An 18,740-nucleotide genomic window follows, 5' to 3' on the forward strand; every position below is an offset into this window, starting at 1 on the left:
AGGAAGAGCTGACCATATCTGCCCTCTGGGGCAAAAACTATTTGTCACCACATTCTTTGGCCAAAGAGGGGGTTTGAATGAGTCAAGTCAAATTTATGTCTGTGTGTATTTGTGTTGTCTGTTGGGCTGTAGACAGGGGTGGGGGGTGGTTACATAATCTTGGTCGAGTTAGAAGTTGATGCAACAGAATGATATCATTGCCTAGACTGTCTGTGGATCTTCTCAGCGGGATAATTCCTGTTTCTTCATATGAGATTCAAATGGCTGCTTGGCCGGAGAATAGTCTAAGAGAATAGTCTAAGAAACAGGTGAGTAGTGAGGACACTTTAACCATTACTAAATGAATGCATTGTTATATCATTTTCCCCAAATTGGAAACACATTGCAGTTGCTCATGCTGTATAATCCCTCTTTATGAAGCATTCTGCAGTGGCTAAATAGACGGCAAAACTACAGTGTGAATGTTGATGTTCTGGTTGAAGGGCGATGTCCCTAATCATTGTCCTACCCCTCCGTCCCTTCATGTTCTGAAGGCTTTGGCATCGCTAACAGGGTGCATGTTAGTCATAGTGCTCCAGATGAGTTGTTTCATGGTTTAATGGGCGTGAGTTTTACTTCTGCAAGTCCGTGTGAATTGATCAGAGTGCCTGCATCAGGTTCTCACCAGCAGCTGTTCGCCTGTCTTGATACTCACTGGCCTGGACATTCTTGCATCTCACACTTCCCAGCTGACACTGACAACCGTCCCCTGATGCTAAAAGCCTACTTCCTCCGTGTGATCTCATCGAAACATGGACATTATCAAGACATGATGTTTCTCCCAGGAGATGCTGAGGTGAAACGTCTGGCCCTTTGTGTTGGAAACAGGCTTCCACGCTATCAATCCCTCAGTCTGGTCAGAGGCTTTGGGCGGATTACAGTGCTTTGACTCCAAACTTCGCACAGCTCACATTGCGTAACAGCCAAGACAGAAAAATAATGGCCTTCTAGGAAGGACTGCATTGGACACAAAGAGAGAACAAGTGCCTTGTGTTTTGGAGTGTCCTCATTTGGATTCTGGCTGTGGGGACAGAGGGACAGGAGTTTCCATTCGGCAGCAAGTTGAATAGTCTGTGTGCCACACCACACATAACTTTATCTCAGATAGAGGTTTTTTCAACTTTTTAAGAATTATTTGCAGTGCTATTTAAGTTTTCTAAACTAGTAGAATTGGTAACAGGGAGAGACAGACAGCTTAATACTGGTTCATCCATAACAATAGACTACTGACAGCAGTTTGGTGTGAAGTACAGAGTTGGTTTTGCATTTGTTACAGTGTATCCATGTGTATAACCCAAATGACCAGACTAATAATTTTACAGTGAATGCTGATATCTTGTAAATGTGTTGCATATTGTGATCTGCTGTGCATGATACTATTTTATTGTCCATTGTGGTCATGCAAAACTTGCATTTCCCTCAGGACAGTTAAATGGTATGGTAAGATATGATTTTATTTTATAGAGTGAGTATTTCTTTTACTGGACATTGCGAAGCCTGTGAGAAAGAGTGGTAGTTACATGCTGACCCTAATGCGGGGGAATGAATGAGCGGTCTGTGACTTCATCACGGATATAGCTCTATTCCAGCTGTTCTCCAGACAGTCTTTCTCTGTCTCTCTCTCTGTTTCTACCCATCTCTTACACACTTACACACTCCTACTGTCTCTCCTTTCCCCTCTTTTGCACTCTGCTACTTTCTGCCTGTTTCTTAATCCATGTCTTTCTCCTTTGCTCTTTTTTCTTGTGCTTTGCTGTGCAAGGAAGAGTAACAAGAAGGATCCGACCAAGGAGTTGCACTTTATTTATTAGGCACCACTGTCTTGTTCTGGGCTGTGTCATTGGCCCAGGGCATCTTTCTACATGGGTCACTTAGCTAACTGCATGGACCCTTTCTGAGCCAAAGGGTGGATGGACACGGGCAATGACTTTTACAAGTGAAAGGGACTGGGTTCTTGCATGCTTGCATATGTTGGGACACATGCACACAAACACACAAACACACACACATACACACACATGTTTTTGGCTCCTTGGGGAATGCTTTCCTCTGCTTCCTTGTTCTTATCTTCCTCCTAAAAAGAGCTCTATTCATGCGCTGGTCTTTTCTGGTCTTTGTCAAAGTCTTATCTTGTTCCCTTCACCAGAAATCACTGTTTGATAAAGCACTGCTGCCGTCGCACTGTCAATAACATCAAGGGAGCTTACACTGGCTACAAGGCCACTTTGCTTAATGTACCTTCGCCAATCAATATAGGACGAAGTGTGGATGAGGTTGTTTTGGTAAATGTGGTGAGTTGAAGTCAGGATGAAACACATCAAGCTTTTAACAAGTATCAGTATCACATGGCTAGTTTTAGGCAACAAAACCACTTGGTTAAGGTTAGGGAAAGGTTAGATTTTGGCAACAAAACAGAAACTGGACACGGTCTCGGTCACACACAAAAAGTCTTGCTGGAAGCGGGAATCAAAGTCAGGTCTCATGGCTTTCACAGCCACCATGCACCCAGACTTTCTCACTCTTCATAATACATCACCTTCCCCTGTTGTCATACTGACGCCAGTGGGTGCCTTTGGCCTCTAATGGGTGCCTTTAGTGTCAGTATCAGATGCGAGTTGGGCTGTGACCAAGCTGCGGTGTTTGACCACCTGGGAATGAGAACGGGCTGGACTTGTATATGACAACGAATCTGGTGAGAAGAAAGAAAGAAAGCATTTAGGAGGATAGCGATTGGAATGGGAGATGACGCTTTGAGGCGGACTTCCAGTAACTATCAACGTTCACAACAGAATTATGTGGTATGATTGGCAGCTGCTCTCACTCCTTGTGGTTTCTGCAGACCCTAGCTAGCCTCAGTTAGGCTGTCAAAGCTTCTCCTCACCTCCAGACCCAAGATAGCTCCAGCCAGCCCATCAAACGCTGTTCTCCTTTGGCCCTCAAGATTTTCCCCTATGCAACACTGCCACTAAATGCCCTTGATTGCTTTTCCTGAGACAAAACGTCATCCAGAGTGAAACATAATGCTCTGCAAGGAGGGACTATGCAGGATGAGGTGCAGTGGAATGTGTGTGTGTGTGTGTGTGTGTGTGTGTGTGTAATGAATGTGCCGTATTTGTATTTGAATAAGTTGTGTATGTCAGTCTAATATTGTAGCTGTTTTAAGTAGCCAATACTGGACCAGATAATAAGCAGAAAATACAGTAGGCAAAGCAAACATCTTTTGGAACCGTGCTTTCTGTTAATTACGTTATTTTACAGATACATATATCACATTGTAGCGCACTTGGCTTGAACTACATACATTTTCGACATTCAAGGTGTATTTTTGGCATAACATAATTACATTACATTGTGATATCAAAGTTTAAGCAATTTGCATCAGGGAGATTAATATCCTTCTCCTACCTGTTCCAAATCACAGCCATTATGACTTACATTGTTTCCCTCTATCCTAGCAACTTTGCACTCTCATAGTCATTGATTCAGGGCCACCATTGATGTATATTTAATGACCTGCAGGGAAAGTGTTCATTAAACGAGAAGAGGTTCCTGTACTTACATTTGACGTAGTGTTTTGGGACTATGGATGTTGGCAATTGCTGAACTTTGCTGAGCGATGTTCCCTGGCCTGCTTTTGCAGCAGAAAGCAAATTCTTTGCTCACAACAGTGTTTAGAAGACCAATCCATATTCTGACTTGAACTCCCTGCCCTGGATTCATAAAAAATTAATTAGATTAGGCATTGGGCTCCCTAGGTTTGATTCTTGAGCCTCTGCCTGGCCTGTTTTCTGAGAAACTTGATCGGGCCGCCATAGCACCACCACCAGGCCAAAGCTTCAGACTCAATATCTTGGTCACTGCTGGGTCAAATTTGATGAACCTTTGGGGACTAATGCATTTTTACATTGATAATCAACTTCTGCAAAATCAAACTGACTGACCCACTAACAAGAAGTCCCCATGCTTCAAGCAGCAGACACCACTTAACACACATAAAAATGAATGAATGAATTAATGGGAAAAATAAATAAATAATGATGATGATGATGATGATGATGGTAATAATAATAATATTAATAATAATAATAATGATGATGATAATACACCCAGGGTAATTTACACCAAATGTGTTTTACCTTATAATTAGATTACAATTCATTTTAATTATTGTTTATGCATGCTGGAGTGTGTCAAGACTATGCCTCTCTCAGTAAGCCATTGTGGACATGATAGCTGTATTTTCATGGCCATATTTATCATATACACTTGATCACTCTGTTTTTAATCTTCACCACTTAAATTAATCCAATGCACTGATTAACTCAGAAGACGTAAGGGCATCTACTAGAGATCATTTACAAGGCTATATACAGTGTTACCAGTTCATGGCCCTAATTTAGTAACTGTCCTTGAGTTCTCACATACACGCACACTTTGTTGCCAAATCAATAGTTAAGCCATTAACTGTGACCAAATAGAGCACCAGGCTATACTTACACACTGTTAGAATATACTCTAACCACAGCTTCTCCATTCTCTCGGGACTCTTGAATGCAAATGCACTTAGTGCTGTATTCTCATCAGGCTATTAGTGGTTGTAGTGGTTGAGGCCTGAGGGCACATACTAAGAAAAAGTTTCATCATTGTTTTTTATTAATGTCACACTTGCGGCCAGTAGACATAGACCCCCCACTGTTTTAGAATCCCAGTGTACATGCTCATTTGCACACACACAGAGACACACACACACACACACACACACACACACACACACACACACACACACACACACACACGGTATGTTTCCCCATGCTAACTGGGGTGGCAGCACAGGCTATTTTCTCTGTAAATGGGATCTATTGCCATGGGGTTACAGTTCAAAGTTCAAGGGTCAGGGGGGGTCACACAGTTGGACCATCTGGCCTACAGAACCTCAAAATATCTGGCAGCACCTTCTATCCACCAATGGTGCCTCGAATACTTCAATAATGTGCTTTGTAGACTTCAGGCGTTTGTATTCTACTTTTCATCCACTATTTACGTAATGTCTTTTCCTGTGAACTCAGTTGGGATTTGACTGCGAATACGTAGACACAAATGCACACATGCCCTCACACAGACTCACACACACACACACACACACACACACACACACACACACACACACACACACACATGTTGAGGCCTCATATCACATGAACATGGTGTGCTTGTTCTCTGTTGATTTTATCTCTATAAATGCTCGTTGCTGCTCTCTGGGGTACTTAGTACCATACATATTTTGCTGTAAGTGCTTAAATATATGAACAAATGCAGCTCGTTTTACTTGTTGAGTTTCCTCGTTGGCAGGGAGAATGTGGCGACACTCAGTTTATGCGAGACAGAGTAGACCTGCTCCATTCTCTCCCTCTGTTGGGTAATTAGTTAAGGCGATGAGGTCAGGAACGCAGTCATCTCCCTCTGATTAATGTGCTTGGGATCACAGAGCAAGTATTTACCTCCTGGAGAGAAAGTCAAAACACACCAACACAGATGACACACACTACATAGCACAGCAGATGTCCGCAGCCTGCATCACATGAACGATCGCTGTCGAAAGGCTATTTCCAGGGACTTAAATGTGTTCAGTACATGCACATGAAAGCAGGAAAGGACATAGCATCACACACAGAAGCAGCCTCGACATAAATAGACCGTCTACTAGAAAAAGCCTCTGAGTGTAAAGTGGCAGATTAGGTTTCCTGTAGTACAAATTGGGTTTCTGTTGATTGCACATCAGTCACATCATCTCTAAAGTGAAAACATGAGCTAGTTAGGGAGGGCCGACTAAATCGGACATTCATTTGATCTGAGTGCAGAACCTCTGTCATCATTACTGAACGGCTATGAGTAGAAGGAGGTGCCAGGGGAAGGATGTGTAGGGGCAGGGTGGAGAGGAACAGCACGAGAGACAATACAAAAGAGAGTAGGTGTGACAATCTGGGAGTCAAATGAGGGAAAATAATATCAGAATGTGGGGCTTTATCATGCTGTCTACAATCTTGATCCTCTTTGAAATGAAAACATAAAGTCCTGTGTCCCTTACTTGTGCTGTAGTCATATGTTTATTGTTATCAGCAGGAGAATGACGTTGGCTGTCAATTGTTCTGGCGGTGTGGTGGAATAGTAAGGCAACTGTCTGGTATGCTAATGTCTGCAGATTGCTAGGTGATATGAACTGCACCATAGACAGAAGAGCTCTGAAACTGTGGGGGGGGGAAGTGATTATGAATGCCATGAGGCTTTTTTTTTTTTTTTTATCGCTCCTTATGCCTTCATGAGGAAGAGAATTCAACTGTTGTAGGCTTGCAGATAACCTTGCACTTTAATGTGTTGCCTGTGCTTTATACCTTCTAAACTTTATCGCTTTGCTTGATCAGACAGCATCTTATTCCTCTTTGCCACTCGCTAAACTTTTCTGTTTTCTCCATCTGTCTGCAGCAGGGTGGGGTTTTTCGCTCTGCTTCCTAGTTTGGAGAGAGCTCGTTAAATGTTATTGGACGAAGTCGCTCTTTCCATTACACGGGTGTTTTTCGACATAAGTCTCCTTAAGGAGGGGCGTGTGTGCATGTGTATGTGCGCATGGAAAGGGGCTACTTCTATGTTGTGTAAGCATTTATTTAAGAGAACTGAGAATATCTATTTTTCAGCACTCTTATTGCATGAGCAAGTCTGAAATAACGGACGAGTTTTGCAGATGAGGGTTGCCAGTGAAAAGAGAGGGAGTTAATCTAAAAAAGATTTAATCTATAAAATGGAGGCCTGTAACAAACTGTACCACGGAAACAGGCATGTGAGAGAGCCTAAGTGAATGGTTCTGATGTCATTCTGTCAAACTCTGTACTTTGGTGTTTAGTGCCCCCACAACCCCCACCTCACATAGACACTCACTCAAATAGGCTGTAGTGATGGACCTCCCACATGCACACACATACACACACACAGCAGTGGCAGACTTAGACTAGTGTGAGCCACTGAGCAGCCAGCAACAGCAGTAGCTCTCTCGATCCAGCCAGACAGCCAGCCATTCAGCAGAGGGAGGAGGAGAAGGAGCTGTAGAGTCCTCCCAGCCAAAGCCAGCTCCCCCCACCCCTGCTGTAATCCCTAATGTTCCACCCTAGGGGCTCCACTGCAGGGCTTTTCCCAGCTTAGTTTGGGACCACACCACCGTGCGCTGTACACACAGGTAGGGGACACTCCTCCTTCAGAGGTGTTTCTGTCATTTCTTCTGACAAGGCTTTGAGTTACTTTGAGCTAACCCACTCAAGTGTTCTAGCATGTGTTGCTGTTCTAATAGTCGAGGCATTCGGGATGTGAATTGAGCCAAGCTGTGTGACTTATCATCCATCGCTAGTCGCTCAAGTCCCATTTGGCTGCAGGGCAGGTGATTAGAAAGGTGCTGAAATAGAGAGTGTGGGGAGCTCCTCTTTCACGACTTATGTCTATGTTTGTCAGCATGAGTCTGTAGATGTATTAGAAATGTGTGTGTGTCCGCTGAAGCACGCACATGCAGGGAGGCATGGGTGCATATTTCCTAAAGTTGATACTTGAGAAGTTTCATGAGCTATATAAATGTGTAATGATGACTTTATTTGGAGCCACCCGTCTTAGCAGTTAACTTTTTTAAGGAGTCAACATCAAGTTTAATATAGAGTTCACATTAACAGCCCCCAAAACATGTGATAGTTGGTGTCAGTTTTATTATGTCATTTTTTTGACTGTTGTATGTATTAATTGTGATTATCATTATGCACATCTTCAGTATTGATGACTTCAGCAAGTAAGATTATAGGCAATGACGATATGTCAGAGGTGCGCTGTCCAAATGGCAAGCACTTCTGCAGCAGGCCATCATGGACTAGTGGAAGCTAGCATAGCCTCTCTTCTTCCTGTTAGTAGTACAACAATATACCAGTCAAAGTAAATGGTCTAATGGCATACTGGCAGAAAACATAGGCTATGAACTGCTGTGCCAATGAGCCACAGGGTGTTTTTCCACCATAGACTGGTGGTACTGTGCAGTGCTACAGCGCACTATCCTCTTGGCAAGTTGCCTTGGTCCAACTAGGGAGATGTCACAGTAACAGCTTGTGTGTACACCCAACATGCTCCATCCATTACAGAGGCCAACATTAACCATGTTTCAAGTTATAAGTTTAGTTTATTTCATTTACATAATACTTTTAAAACAAAAGCAAGTTTTACACCAAAGTGCTTCACAAACAGAATAAAACAAACAAAATATATAAGGAGAATAGCACCAATGGCACCTATTATTGTAGTAGATACAGGTAACAGGGGTAAAAGGCAGAGGAAGTTAAGAAAAATTAGAAGCCAAGGAATAAAAATGGGTCTTAAGATGTGCCTTAAAAAGTTCAATAGACCTGGCCCGTCTAATGTTCTCTGGCAGGCTGTTCAAGAGCTGAGGGGCCACCACAGATAAAGCTCTATCTCCAAACTTTTTTAGATGTAAACAGGGGGATGAACAACAATCCGTAGTGGGAGGATCTAAGGGACCTGGTGGTGTTTTAGAGTGTGAGAAACTCCTAAATATAGGGAGAGGCGAGGCCTTGGACAGATTTGAATGCAATTAGGAGGATTTTGAAATTGATTCTGAAATGAATGGGGAGCCAGTGAAGGGATACAAGGATAGGAGTGATGTCATCATATGTTTTTTGGAAGTTGTTAATAACCAGACACTAGTTGTAATTGGGAAATTGAAGTCTGAGAAATCCCAAGGCAGAAGGAGTTACAGTAGTCCAGTCTTGATGAAATTAATGCATGCATGACTTTCTCAGTCGCTAAAACTGAGATGGAGGTATCTGTAGGTTATGGATATACACACGCTGTTTCTTTGTGCAGCTTCACTCCCCACTGCAGAATCTCTGGGTATCAGGAGATACCTCATCATGGGTTATGAGGTTTCATGGGAACCTCAGTGCCAGAGGAAAGAGGAATTATCTGATGAGATGTTCTTTTGTCTTTGCTCAGCTGAAGTGAATTTCAGACTGCAAAGGCAAAATGTAGAGTGGTAGAATAACATGCTTCCATTTCCCTAAATGAATAACATTAAAGTTCTTTTTGAACTTAAAAAAAAAATAAAATAGATTTTTTGACTTGAGCATATCTGAATTTCCTGTGCTCCACTAGCACCCAAAGAAAGCAAGTAAGAGTTTGGTTGTGCAATAGACATCCGTTTTGTTAAAGGATTACCTTGACATTTTCATTTTAGTCTGTTGTATTTCTTTGTCATGCAGTTGTTACACTGTGCTGAAATAGATTGCACTGGCACTTCAGTTAACCAAAACATTTTTCCATTTTGCATCCTCTGGGAGGATACAATGAGCAGAACAGTGGAAATGATAGAGAGGACTTAAAGTCATGCTTTCTGCAGTTGCTGATTACATGTGTGTGGTATTGTATGTGGAGGAACATGGCCTAAGTTTGATCTTAAAGGGATACTTCGAATTTTTGGACATGAAGTTGTATGAAATCCTCCCCGGCAGTGTAGTACATGTAAAGAGATTTTTGTTTTTACTTAAGGTGTCTCCTGGGCAAATTTCAAAGTATTGAAATAGGTGCTTCTGTCTAGTTTGCTGTGGTCACAAAAAAAAAAAATTGCTTCTCATAACAACATGCATTCAAAATAGTAATAAATTTGTCACAAAACCAACTCCGGGAAAAAAACTCAGACTTCACAATCACTTGGGACCATTTTCTCTCCATCAGTATCAGTAGATACAAGTAGGCTAGTCCCGTATTGACATAGTGTTTTTTTTCTGACAGAAAAGAGAGGCACTTGCAAGGCCCAGGAGAGTCTGAATCGAGCGTCTCATCAGAAATCCATGTTTTTTAAATTTTTTTATCAGGCGCTCTGAAGCAACACAATATGTTTGACCTACAATGCTGTCAACAGAAATTCATGACTATGGTCATCCTTACTAGGCTATAACAATTACACTTTTACGTTGAAACAGACAATAATAATAATTATAATAACATAATAATAACATTATATCATGTAGAAGCTTCACTAGTCTGATGAGCCTGTGTGATAAGCTGATCATACCAGCCGATTCATAGCCATTTCAACCAAACTGTAACGCTGGTTACCTTCTAACTAGGCAGTAAGCCATCTGGTTAGCTTGTAGCTGGTTTTCTTACCCGGGGGGCTCCTCTGTCCTGGCCGTGTGGGGGCATAATCCTCCCTGCTGAAATGCGCACTACACACACAAAGTTTTTTACTCCTTGTCATCTTGGTTTCGCTGCTCAAACCAACTTCAAGAAGCCAAAGTTGTCAAAGAGGATGGTCAGTGACAGGAAATACATAAGGCCTTCACCTTATGTATTCCACCATCACCCGCCGGGAGTGCGCACTGATACTGATGGAGCGAAAAATGGTGCCAAGTGATTGTGAAGTCTGACTTTTTTCCTGAAGTTGGTTTTGTGCTGGAAATGTATTACTATTGAACGCACATTGTTTTGAGAAGCAAAAGTTTTTATTTTTGTGACCCCAGCAAACTAACCAGAAGCACCTATTTCAGAACTTTGCCCAGAGGACACCTTAAGTAAAAAAAAAAAAAAAAAAAAAAAAATCCCTTCTCATGCACTACACTGCAGGGGAGGATTTCATACAACTTCATGTCCAAAAATGCAAACTTTCCCTTTAAATGGATCAAAACTCTTCAATGGCTGCATAATTACCCAAACCATAGCTAAACAGTGAGGTGGACATGAGTTACAGTAGGCTATAAGGTTTAAGGAAATTCCTTGTGGCAATGATTAAATTTACTGCAGGAAGAAACTTGCAGCACTTTTTGTCTGACAACTAACTACTCCCTTAATGCATGGACTTACATATTGTGACAGCCTTCAATCACAAGTAAACAACAGTAAATCAGTGTGTGTGTAGTTGTGTGCATTGACCTTGAGAACAAGAGAGGGAGGGAAATGAGCCACTGAGCTCATTTTTGTGTGTGTCTGTGTGTGAATGTGTAAATGTGTGTGTACTAGAGTGTTTTAACCTTTTGAGTGTGTTTCCCTCTGCATATAGGGCTTTTGTTTTGCTTTGATTCTGAGAGGCCAGGAAAAGCCTTCGGGCTCTCCTTACTCAGTGAGGTTGATTTTCCAGTGATGACTAAATTCTTCTGATTGGGGTTCCCCGCTTCCTCTGGACTGGACATGGGTGTGGCTTTGTGTGTGTGTGTGTGTGTGTGTGTGTGTGTGTGTGTGTGTCTGTGTGAGTGTGCGTGTGTGTGTGTGTGTTTTGGTGGGCCTCTATAGTTCATTGTCTACTGTACCCTAGCAGAACCTGTGAGTCAACAAATCAATAGATAGCACTCACTGTTATGTACAGTAATTAAAAACTTAACAAAAACAGATTTTTATTCTTCAATGCCAGTGCTCCTCAGGTGGCGCAAATTAGTACCATTGGCTTGAGAAAGTGCAAGGCAGGCTTCGGTGATTTCATCGTTTTTTCCACAGCACATGCCTTAGCCCATGCTCATTTCCTGAAGCTGGTAGAATAGGTAGACATGAGCCAGTGCTGAATTTAACTGCAGCTGTTTTGGCATTGCCCACACTCTGAGGATTTACTATCTCCTCCATACCTCTTTTTCTCTCCCAGACAGTTCCTAACTCTTTTTTTTCTTAATTCTGTGATAAAGTGTGTACTTATATTTTGTACATTAGGAGCTAAGTCCTTTGGTAGCCAAAGCACGGTGGCTCAAAGGCACACGTTCTACAAATATTTGGGTTGTTGGAAGTTGAAGCATGACTGTTGTGTCTAGTATTTAGTGTAGTCTGGTTGTAATGAGCCTCTGTCCTTCTGTTTTCTGTTTTAGAAGTCATCCATACACAAGGACCTCTGGACGGCAGCCTCTACGCCAAAGTGCGCAAGAAGGAGTCTGTTGAAGGGACAGTCACATCCAACGGCCTCCCACCCACTGCTGTTGACCATGTTCTACCTGCGGTTGATCATGCCTTGTCTGTGAGCAGCGACTCTGGAAACTCTACTGCCTCCATTAAAACTGACCGAACTGATGAAGCGACAGCAGCTCCTCAGGCATCCACAGTGAGCCAGCCACAAGTCCCCGTGGGTGAGGAGCCACCCTTGGCCCATCACCAGGTCCCAGCTGCCCAACAGCCCCTTAGTCCCCAAGAGAAACAGGAGCTGGAACAGCTGTTGAGTGGCTTGGAGGGGCCCATGCACCGACAGGGCTACCTGTCCACCCCTACCTCAGCTGTTGGAGGAATGCTTCACCTTGTGCCCGCCCAAGTCCATGTCAATGGGCACAGCAGCATTGACCGTGAGACAGACATTTTAGATGATGAGCTGCCTGTCAGTCAAGAGGGAAACAGTGTGGACAGTTTGGGGACATTCTCCTCCACAGAGGGCCGGGCCACACCAGCTGATCTGTACTACCAGTCTGATTCAGTCATCAATGGGCAAGACCATGTGCCCTATTTAGAGCGTAGCATCACGGAGAAGCCTCTGGAAGCTGTCCAGTCGCAAGCTGGTATATCTGAGAAACCTTTGATGCAAAGTGAATTGGCTCCATCCTCGGGCAATTTCACAATCAGCCAAAATGGCAATCTGTATCGGTCGCAGTCATTTGGTGCAGAGCCAAAGTCCATGCCACAAGCTCCCACCCGCACCACAAGTAGCAGGGATGCAGTCCAGCGTGGTCTCAATGTTTGGCAGCGGTTCGGTGTACCTGAGGAGCCGGTAACTGAGGGCCTGAGCTTTAGCCCACCTCCTCCCACAACAGTCATACCAAGTCACCACAGCCTCCCACAGTTCCCTCACCGTCACAGCGCCTCCCAGCAGGAGATTGAACAATCTATTGAAACCCTCAACCTTCTCATGTTGGACCTGGAACCAGGCCGTGTGCCAAAGTCCCAGAGCGCTCCTCTGAGGGAGAACAGTACTGTGGTAACCACCCAGCCGTCCTTCTCCCAGAGCCAAAACAGGCCCTCCTACCAGGCTGATGCTGCCATTCATATCCACTCCACTGGCCCCATGTCTAGCCGGCCCCGTCAGTCCTCACCTGTTCAGATGTCACCTGGGAAGCCTAGTACGCCAGAACCTGCACCTGTCCAGGGATCTTTGGGTTACATATCTGAACCAGATGGAACCAGTCCTGTTCCACAAACTTCTACCACTGGTCAGCTCCAGCTCAAGCCAATCAACACCTACCCACCCAGCACATTGTCATCATCTGCAGAGGTCCCAGAACCCCAAAGAAGCCCTAGTGCTGCCTCAGCATCTCCCCAGCCAAGAGATAGTGAGCCCAATGAAGAGTTCAATGTAGAAGGCCTGGTGGCCCAGCGAGTGGCTGGTAAGCTCCAGTATAACTAAAATAACAAAATTCCTAATGTTATGTTCAAAATATATTTTTTAACTTTTTTTTTTTTTTTAAACTTTGCTTACAGTGGAAGGATTGCACTGGCATTGATGTTAGTCCTGTCATGTCAAAGTCCAGCCAATGTCCACAAAGCTCAGGCTCCAAATTACCTCCATAAGGGCTTGGACACAACTGAATCTGGGCGACTAACATTCTACTAATTTTATTGAAGTTTTAAAGTCTTCATGACTTTGGCATTTAGCCTTGGTTTGCTTAAAAATTCCAATTTCTGATGCTAATTTGACATTATTCTTCCATACACATTCTTTAGGACCCCAATAAATCTGTATACACTGGGTATTATTTCTCACTGGGGCCTTTTATTATTTTGTATGCACTGTGGCTCTGGCAGTGACTGAGGAACAGAAACTGCAATGCCAACATGTATTTCTCCAGGTGAAATATGCCATTAAAAATGCCATCTGTGAGCATATTGCAGTGTATTGTGTACACAGTGTACACAGTTCCTTTGGAAAATACTGTTCTGTCCTTATCTCAGCAGACACCTCATCAGGCCCCCATCACACAGACTCAAACAGGAAGAGTTCTGTCCAGTTCAGGAAGTTGACTGTCCTTAGACAAACACATTAGGCATCCTGCAGAGTAGTGAGGAAAGGAATATCATCAACATATACTGTAGCAGTGTGATTGCTAGATCAACAACATAGTGCACTTAACTTTACTGCGATTTAAGTGGAGAAAGTGCTCATTCTAAACAAGCTGAATGCTAGTGAAATACCACCAGGAGTAAGATATAGTATATATGTCTTAGGTAGATTAACTGCATCTTTGAATGTTTGTTTCTTTGTGCATATAGAAACATGATCCTGTCCATGAGTAGTTTGAAAGCAAACCTGTCTACGATTTGGTTTTTAACAAGGAATTCAAAAGTTACCACGCACATGTCAGTATGCATAGGTCGAGGTCCAAACTTAAGTGACGATGCAATACGCTCTCTCAAATAAATTGTGTTCCTGATATTTAGTCATTACCTTGACATCATGTACAAAGTTGCACATTGTCTTGTAAAAGTGCAAATTATTTAGCAATTATCTTTTGTTCCTGTTGTAGGTGGAACCTCAGCTTCTGTCTCCTTGATTTCCTTTTCCTTTTATTATTGTCATCATCATTCTCATCCTTTCTCCCATCATGCACCTGTTCTGCCCAGAATACTCGGCTCGTGTCCGAAGTGTCATCCCCAGCATGACCTCTTCTCAGTCTGAGCACCGTCGCTCACACTCCCTCTCTGGTTGGTTCTCCCATCCTGTCTGTTCCCTGTTTTTCATGAGTGTTCCTTCAGTTCAACTCAAATCTCCACTTCTGGCTTTGCCTGAGTGCAGTGTTTTACTTGTTTGTTTATTTGTTTATTTTTTTTTGCATTGAGTGATTACTCATGCTATCTGCTCATGTTATCTGCTCACCATCTCCTGCTTGAATCCGTTAATATTTCTATTTTCTAAATGCCTCACTTTTCTCCCTCTCTCTTTCTGATACTTACACATATGTAACTGGATTCTCTCTGTCATCATTGTGATTGTGGAGCATCATCATCCCTGAACTAACCTTTACTACTAACATTCTCTCTGCATACTTTACATCACTCCTCATTCTTGTTTTCTCTGAGTGGCAGTTTGATATAGCTTTTTCCCTTCTCAAGGTTAGGGAATTACCCAACTGTGGAGCAGAAAAAAACCCAATTGGATAATGTTAAAGTTTCACAAGAATGAGACAAGGGAAGCACAAAGGAGGCTCTGTCCCTTGCCGGGAGAGTGCATGTCACAAGATCCGTTTTGCCAAACTTGGGGAACAATACCAAGGCCAGGATACACTGGCCTCATTCAAGGCTGCTTTTTTCACTCACTCTGTTTTGAACATTTAGAAAGACAGACAAAGGACACTAAATCTAGGAGGGAGACCACAGCCCTAGTTGGAAACATCACTAAGGCTGTATCTGTCCACTGGGAGACATCAACCAGGATGCAGACTAGATTGTTCTTTTGAGGCTCCAGGGTGTTAGGGCCCAGTCTGGCTACTACACTGCACACAGAAATATCCTTTATAATGATACAACATTATGACAAAGTTAAATGGTACAGTGTAGATCTTGGATTATAGAGATTCTGATAATGTCACATCTGTCATTATCATAACATCTCTTCACCACAGTAAATAATTTTGCATCTTTACAGTATATTAATTTCCCAGCAGACGCTTGTTTAAGACACAAAATTATAATATAACTATTACCACTACTAGTTATGATTTACAGTTTGATCTAAACAAACCTATTCTGAAGTATATAATTCCCTCGGTTTCACCTTAGATAACCTCTCGCAGTTGCAGGTGTACTCACATGGTAGAATGTTTCTCTACCTTCAATTTACTGGAAGACAAAAAAAAAAATCACCTTTCACGGATCACTTCTCATGTGTATTCTTTTGGAATCCACCCCATGCTATTCTACAGCGTTTAAATGATTAAGAGATGAGAGGGGAAAAAAAGAACAACAAAAGAACCTAAAAATACGTCAGTCCTGGGAATCTCAGGTCATAGCAGCTGGAAACCATTAGTTGTTGCTACGGCGACAGCGCAGTGTTTGACAGTGCTCTGCTGTAGAGTAGTGCATCGTGGATACATCTGTTTTGTGAGTTTCCAGGCTTAGTGTAAGGGTAGGCGTGTGTGTGTGTGTGTGCGCGTGCGCGCGCGCAGCGCGCGTGTGTGTGTGTGTGTGAGTGTGTGTGGGAGGGGGGCGGTATGGGGGGGTGGGAGACTACATCTTGAAGTTCCAAGGTTTCTCAGCCAACGCCCCTCCAGCCCAAATTTAATTCAAGGTCTGCACATGTGACATATTTGATGCTGGGCCATTGACAAGAATCGTAAGAGGTGGCACGTGATTGGCACCTGTTTACTATTGATTTCTTCCTATTATGTAACTGTCATATTGAAGTAACTTACTTGCATTCATCCATATTTAGTGAGCCTAATAATGACAATGAAAGCACATCCACATGCTGAGTTTTGGCAGTTTCTGCTGGTTTGGCAGAGGAAACGTAGAGGAAATCCTTTTTAGCCAAAAAAACTTTTTAATTATGTGATTATGGCAACCAATTTCATTCCTATCATCTATATTATAGCATCTTCACACTTTCACGGCTGCAGGCAAATATTATCACTATGTTTTACCCACAGATATATGGCCAGGCTTTTCCTCTCTCAATCCAAAGAGAGGTTGAGTGAAACACTGTAAATATTTTTCCATGGTTTCCATAACAGTCAGGCTCTCACACTTGGGTGTGTCTGCCTGCTTTTCCATCTATGGGAGGTTCTGCTAGCACCAGACTGACAAAAGCCATCAATCACATTTTTTGGAGGTCATTATTGGCTCATGTTTGTTTACAGTGTTAGCTACAAGGGCATTCCACTAAAAGACTTTTTCTCATTTAGGTAGGAGTTAAGGGATGCAACTGTGAAAGGAATGCAAATGTGGGCCTCACAATACAGAAGCAACATTCCTTTAGTAATCACTTAAAGGAAACTTTATGCGCTCAGACATAGTGGACTCGTGATGATGCCCTTCCTTGGAACTCCTTGCGTCCCTGCAGATCAAATGTCCAGAAAAAAAGAAACCATTGAATAATTAGTGATCTGCCCTTTAAAAGTATAGTGTCTTCACCCTGACATATCTGTGGACCCCAAAGGCTGCTAACTAGGTTCCATTAATATGTATGCATTTGTTTCAGTGACAGAACCTGAAACATCAAGAAACAAACAGTTTGGGAAACCATATTGTAAGCTGCTCTCAGCACACACAGTGCCATGCAATTCATTATCCACACCGTCATAACCAAAAAAAGCCTGATTTCTCCCACCTGTTCCTCAAAAAAATTCTATTGTATTTTTCCATCTTTCTCTCATTATCCTTCATCTTGTTCCAAAGCGCAGGGCAGCCAGTGATAGTATTTCACATTGGCACTGCCCAGTTCTGGCAAGTGTTTTCATGCTTTGCTAGCTGAACCCGCCAGTCAATGCCAACCCATATTAGCTTAAAACTCTTAACTCAAATCCTGTTTGTTTTACTCTGGCAACTTTCTCTCTCTTTTCCCTCTCGCTCCAACTCAAATCAGCTCAACTAAAATGAGCTTAGTGACCACTAAGCCACTAGCCGGCTCCTTTGAGGTACATCCAGAAAAGGCCATACTGACGCATTAGTCAGATAACTAAAAAACAATTTGCATCACTGTACCAGCAGACCCTAATAACTTCTGTAATAAGAGTGACAGAAGTTTTCAAAAACAGTTTCTTTGGTAAATTCAGTATTGGTGAATTTATGAAGAATTTTTACTTTGTTTTTACTCACAGGGAAGTGCGCTTGGGTGTGATCAGCAGCTAACCTTTCATTAACTTTGTGTGTGTATGTGTGTCATATTGTGATTTTTTTATCATGTGCATGTTTAAATTTGTGAGTTTTAAGAGCCACGGCATTCTACAAATGCTTTGCAGCGTTTGAGTAATTGCACTATTAGCAGAATGCACACATCTGATGGCCTGTGCAGCTGGCGGCTGATAACCATAAATATAAGAGGACTTCTACATGGAACTGATCAAAGAGAGATCAAAGAGAGACGTCTGCTGAATCAAAGACTGACTTGCGTGTCACTCTGTCAAGGTGTCCAGGCCCGTGGGATGTCATTGGATGAGCCCTCAGCTCTTCCACGTCATCGCACCACCAGTGACAGCCAGTACCAGAATGGTCCTGATGAAGGTCCCTCCCCTGATGCCCCAGTCCGCTCACCCATTCGCTGTGTTTCCCCAGAATTTGTCAATGCCATAGCGATGAACCCTGGAGGACGGCCTAAGGAGGTACAAAGCATCCTTGTCTATTTGAAGCGGTTTTGTAAAAATTGCAAGACATTTAATATTGTAGTCTATCCATCAAGGTAGTTTCTGTCTGATTTGGTGAGGGTTCCAGTCTGCAGCCATGTCTCTTGGCATCCCAATACAACCCATCAAAAATGTACGTACGAAAAACTCAATAGCAACAGCTCTTTCCAAACACAGTGACAGAGGTACCTAATCCACAGGCCTTGAGGGCAAAGAGTTTCATCGGATTGTAGTACATTAGAAACTTCACCAAATCACATATAAACTGTTTGGATAGATTCATTGCACAGGTGGTTAAGTGGGAAAATATGTTTTGTTTTGTTTTTTTTTAAATTATTGGTGAACTTCTCTTCCAACAAATATTGTGTATGTATG

General features: G+C 42.8%; 1 protein-coding gene across 7 annotated transcripts in view; it reads left to right on the forward strand.

Annotated features, from left to right (window-relative positions):
* tns1b (tensin 1b) overlaps nucleotides 1-18,740 on the forward strand; it is a 167,291-nt gene that overhangs the window by 128,821 nt on the left and 19,730 nt on the right. For all 7 annotated transcript variants that reach the window (XM_030080373.1, XM_030080371.1, XM_030080368.1 and 4 more), the window contains 2 exons: nucleotides 11,922-13,418; nucleotides 18,151-18,344. In XM_030080373.1, coding sequence (XP_029936233.1) covers nucleotides 11,922-13,418; nucleotides 18,151-18,344 — 1,691 coding nt within the window. The remainder of the gene's footprint in view (nucleotides 1-11,921; nucleotides 13,419-18,150; nucleotides 18,345-18,740) is intronic.

Source organism: Myripristis murdjan, chromosome 21 (genome assembly GCF_902150065.1).
Source record: "Myripristis murdjan chromosome 21, fMyrMur1.1, whole genome shotgun sequence".
NCBI lineage: Eukaryota > Metazoa > Chordata > Actinopteri > Holocentriformes > Holocentridae > Myripristis > Myripristis murdjan.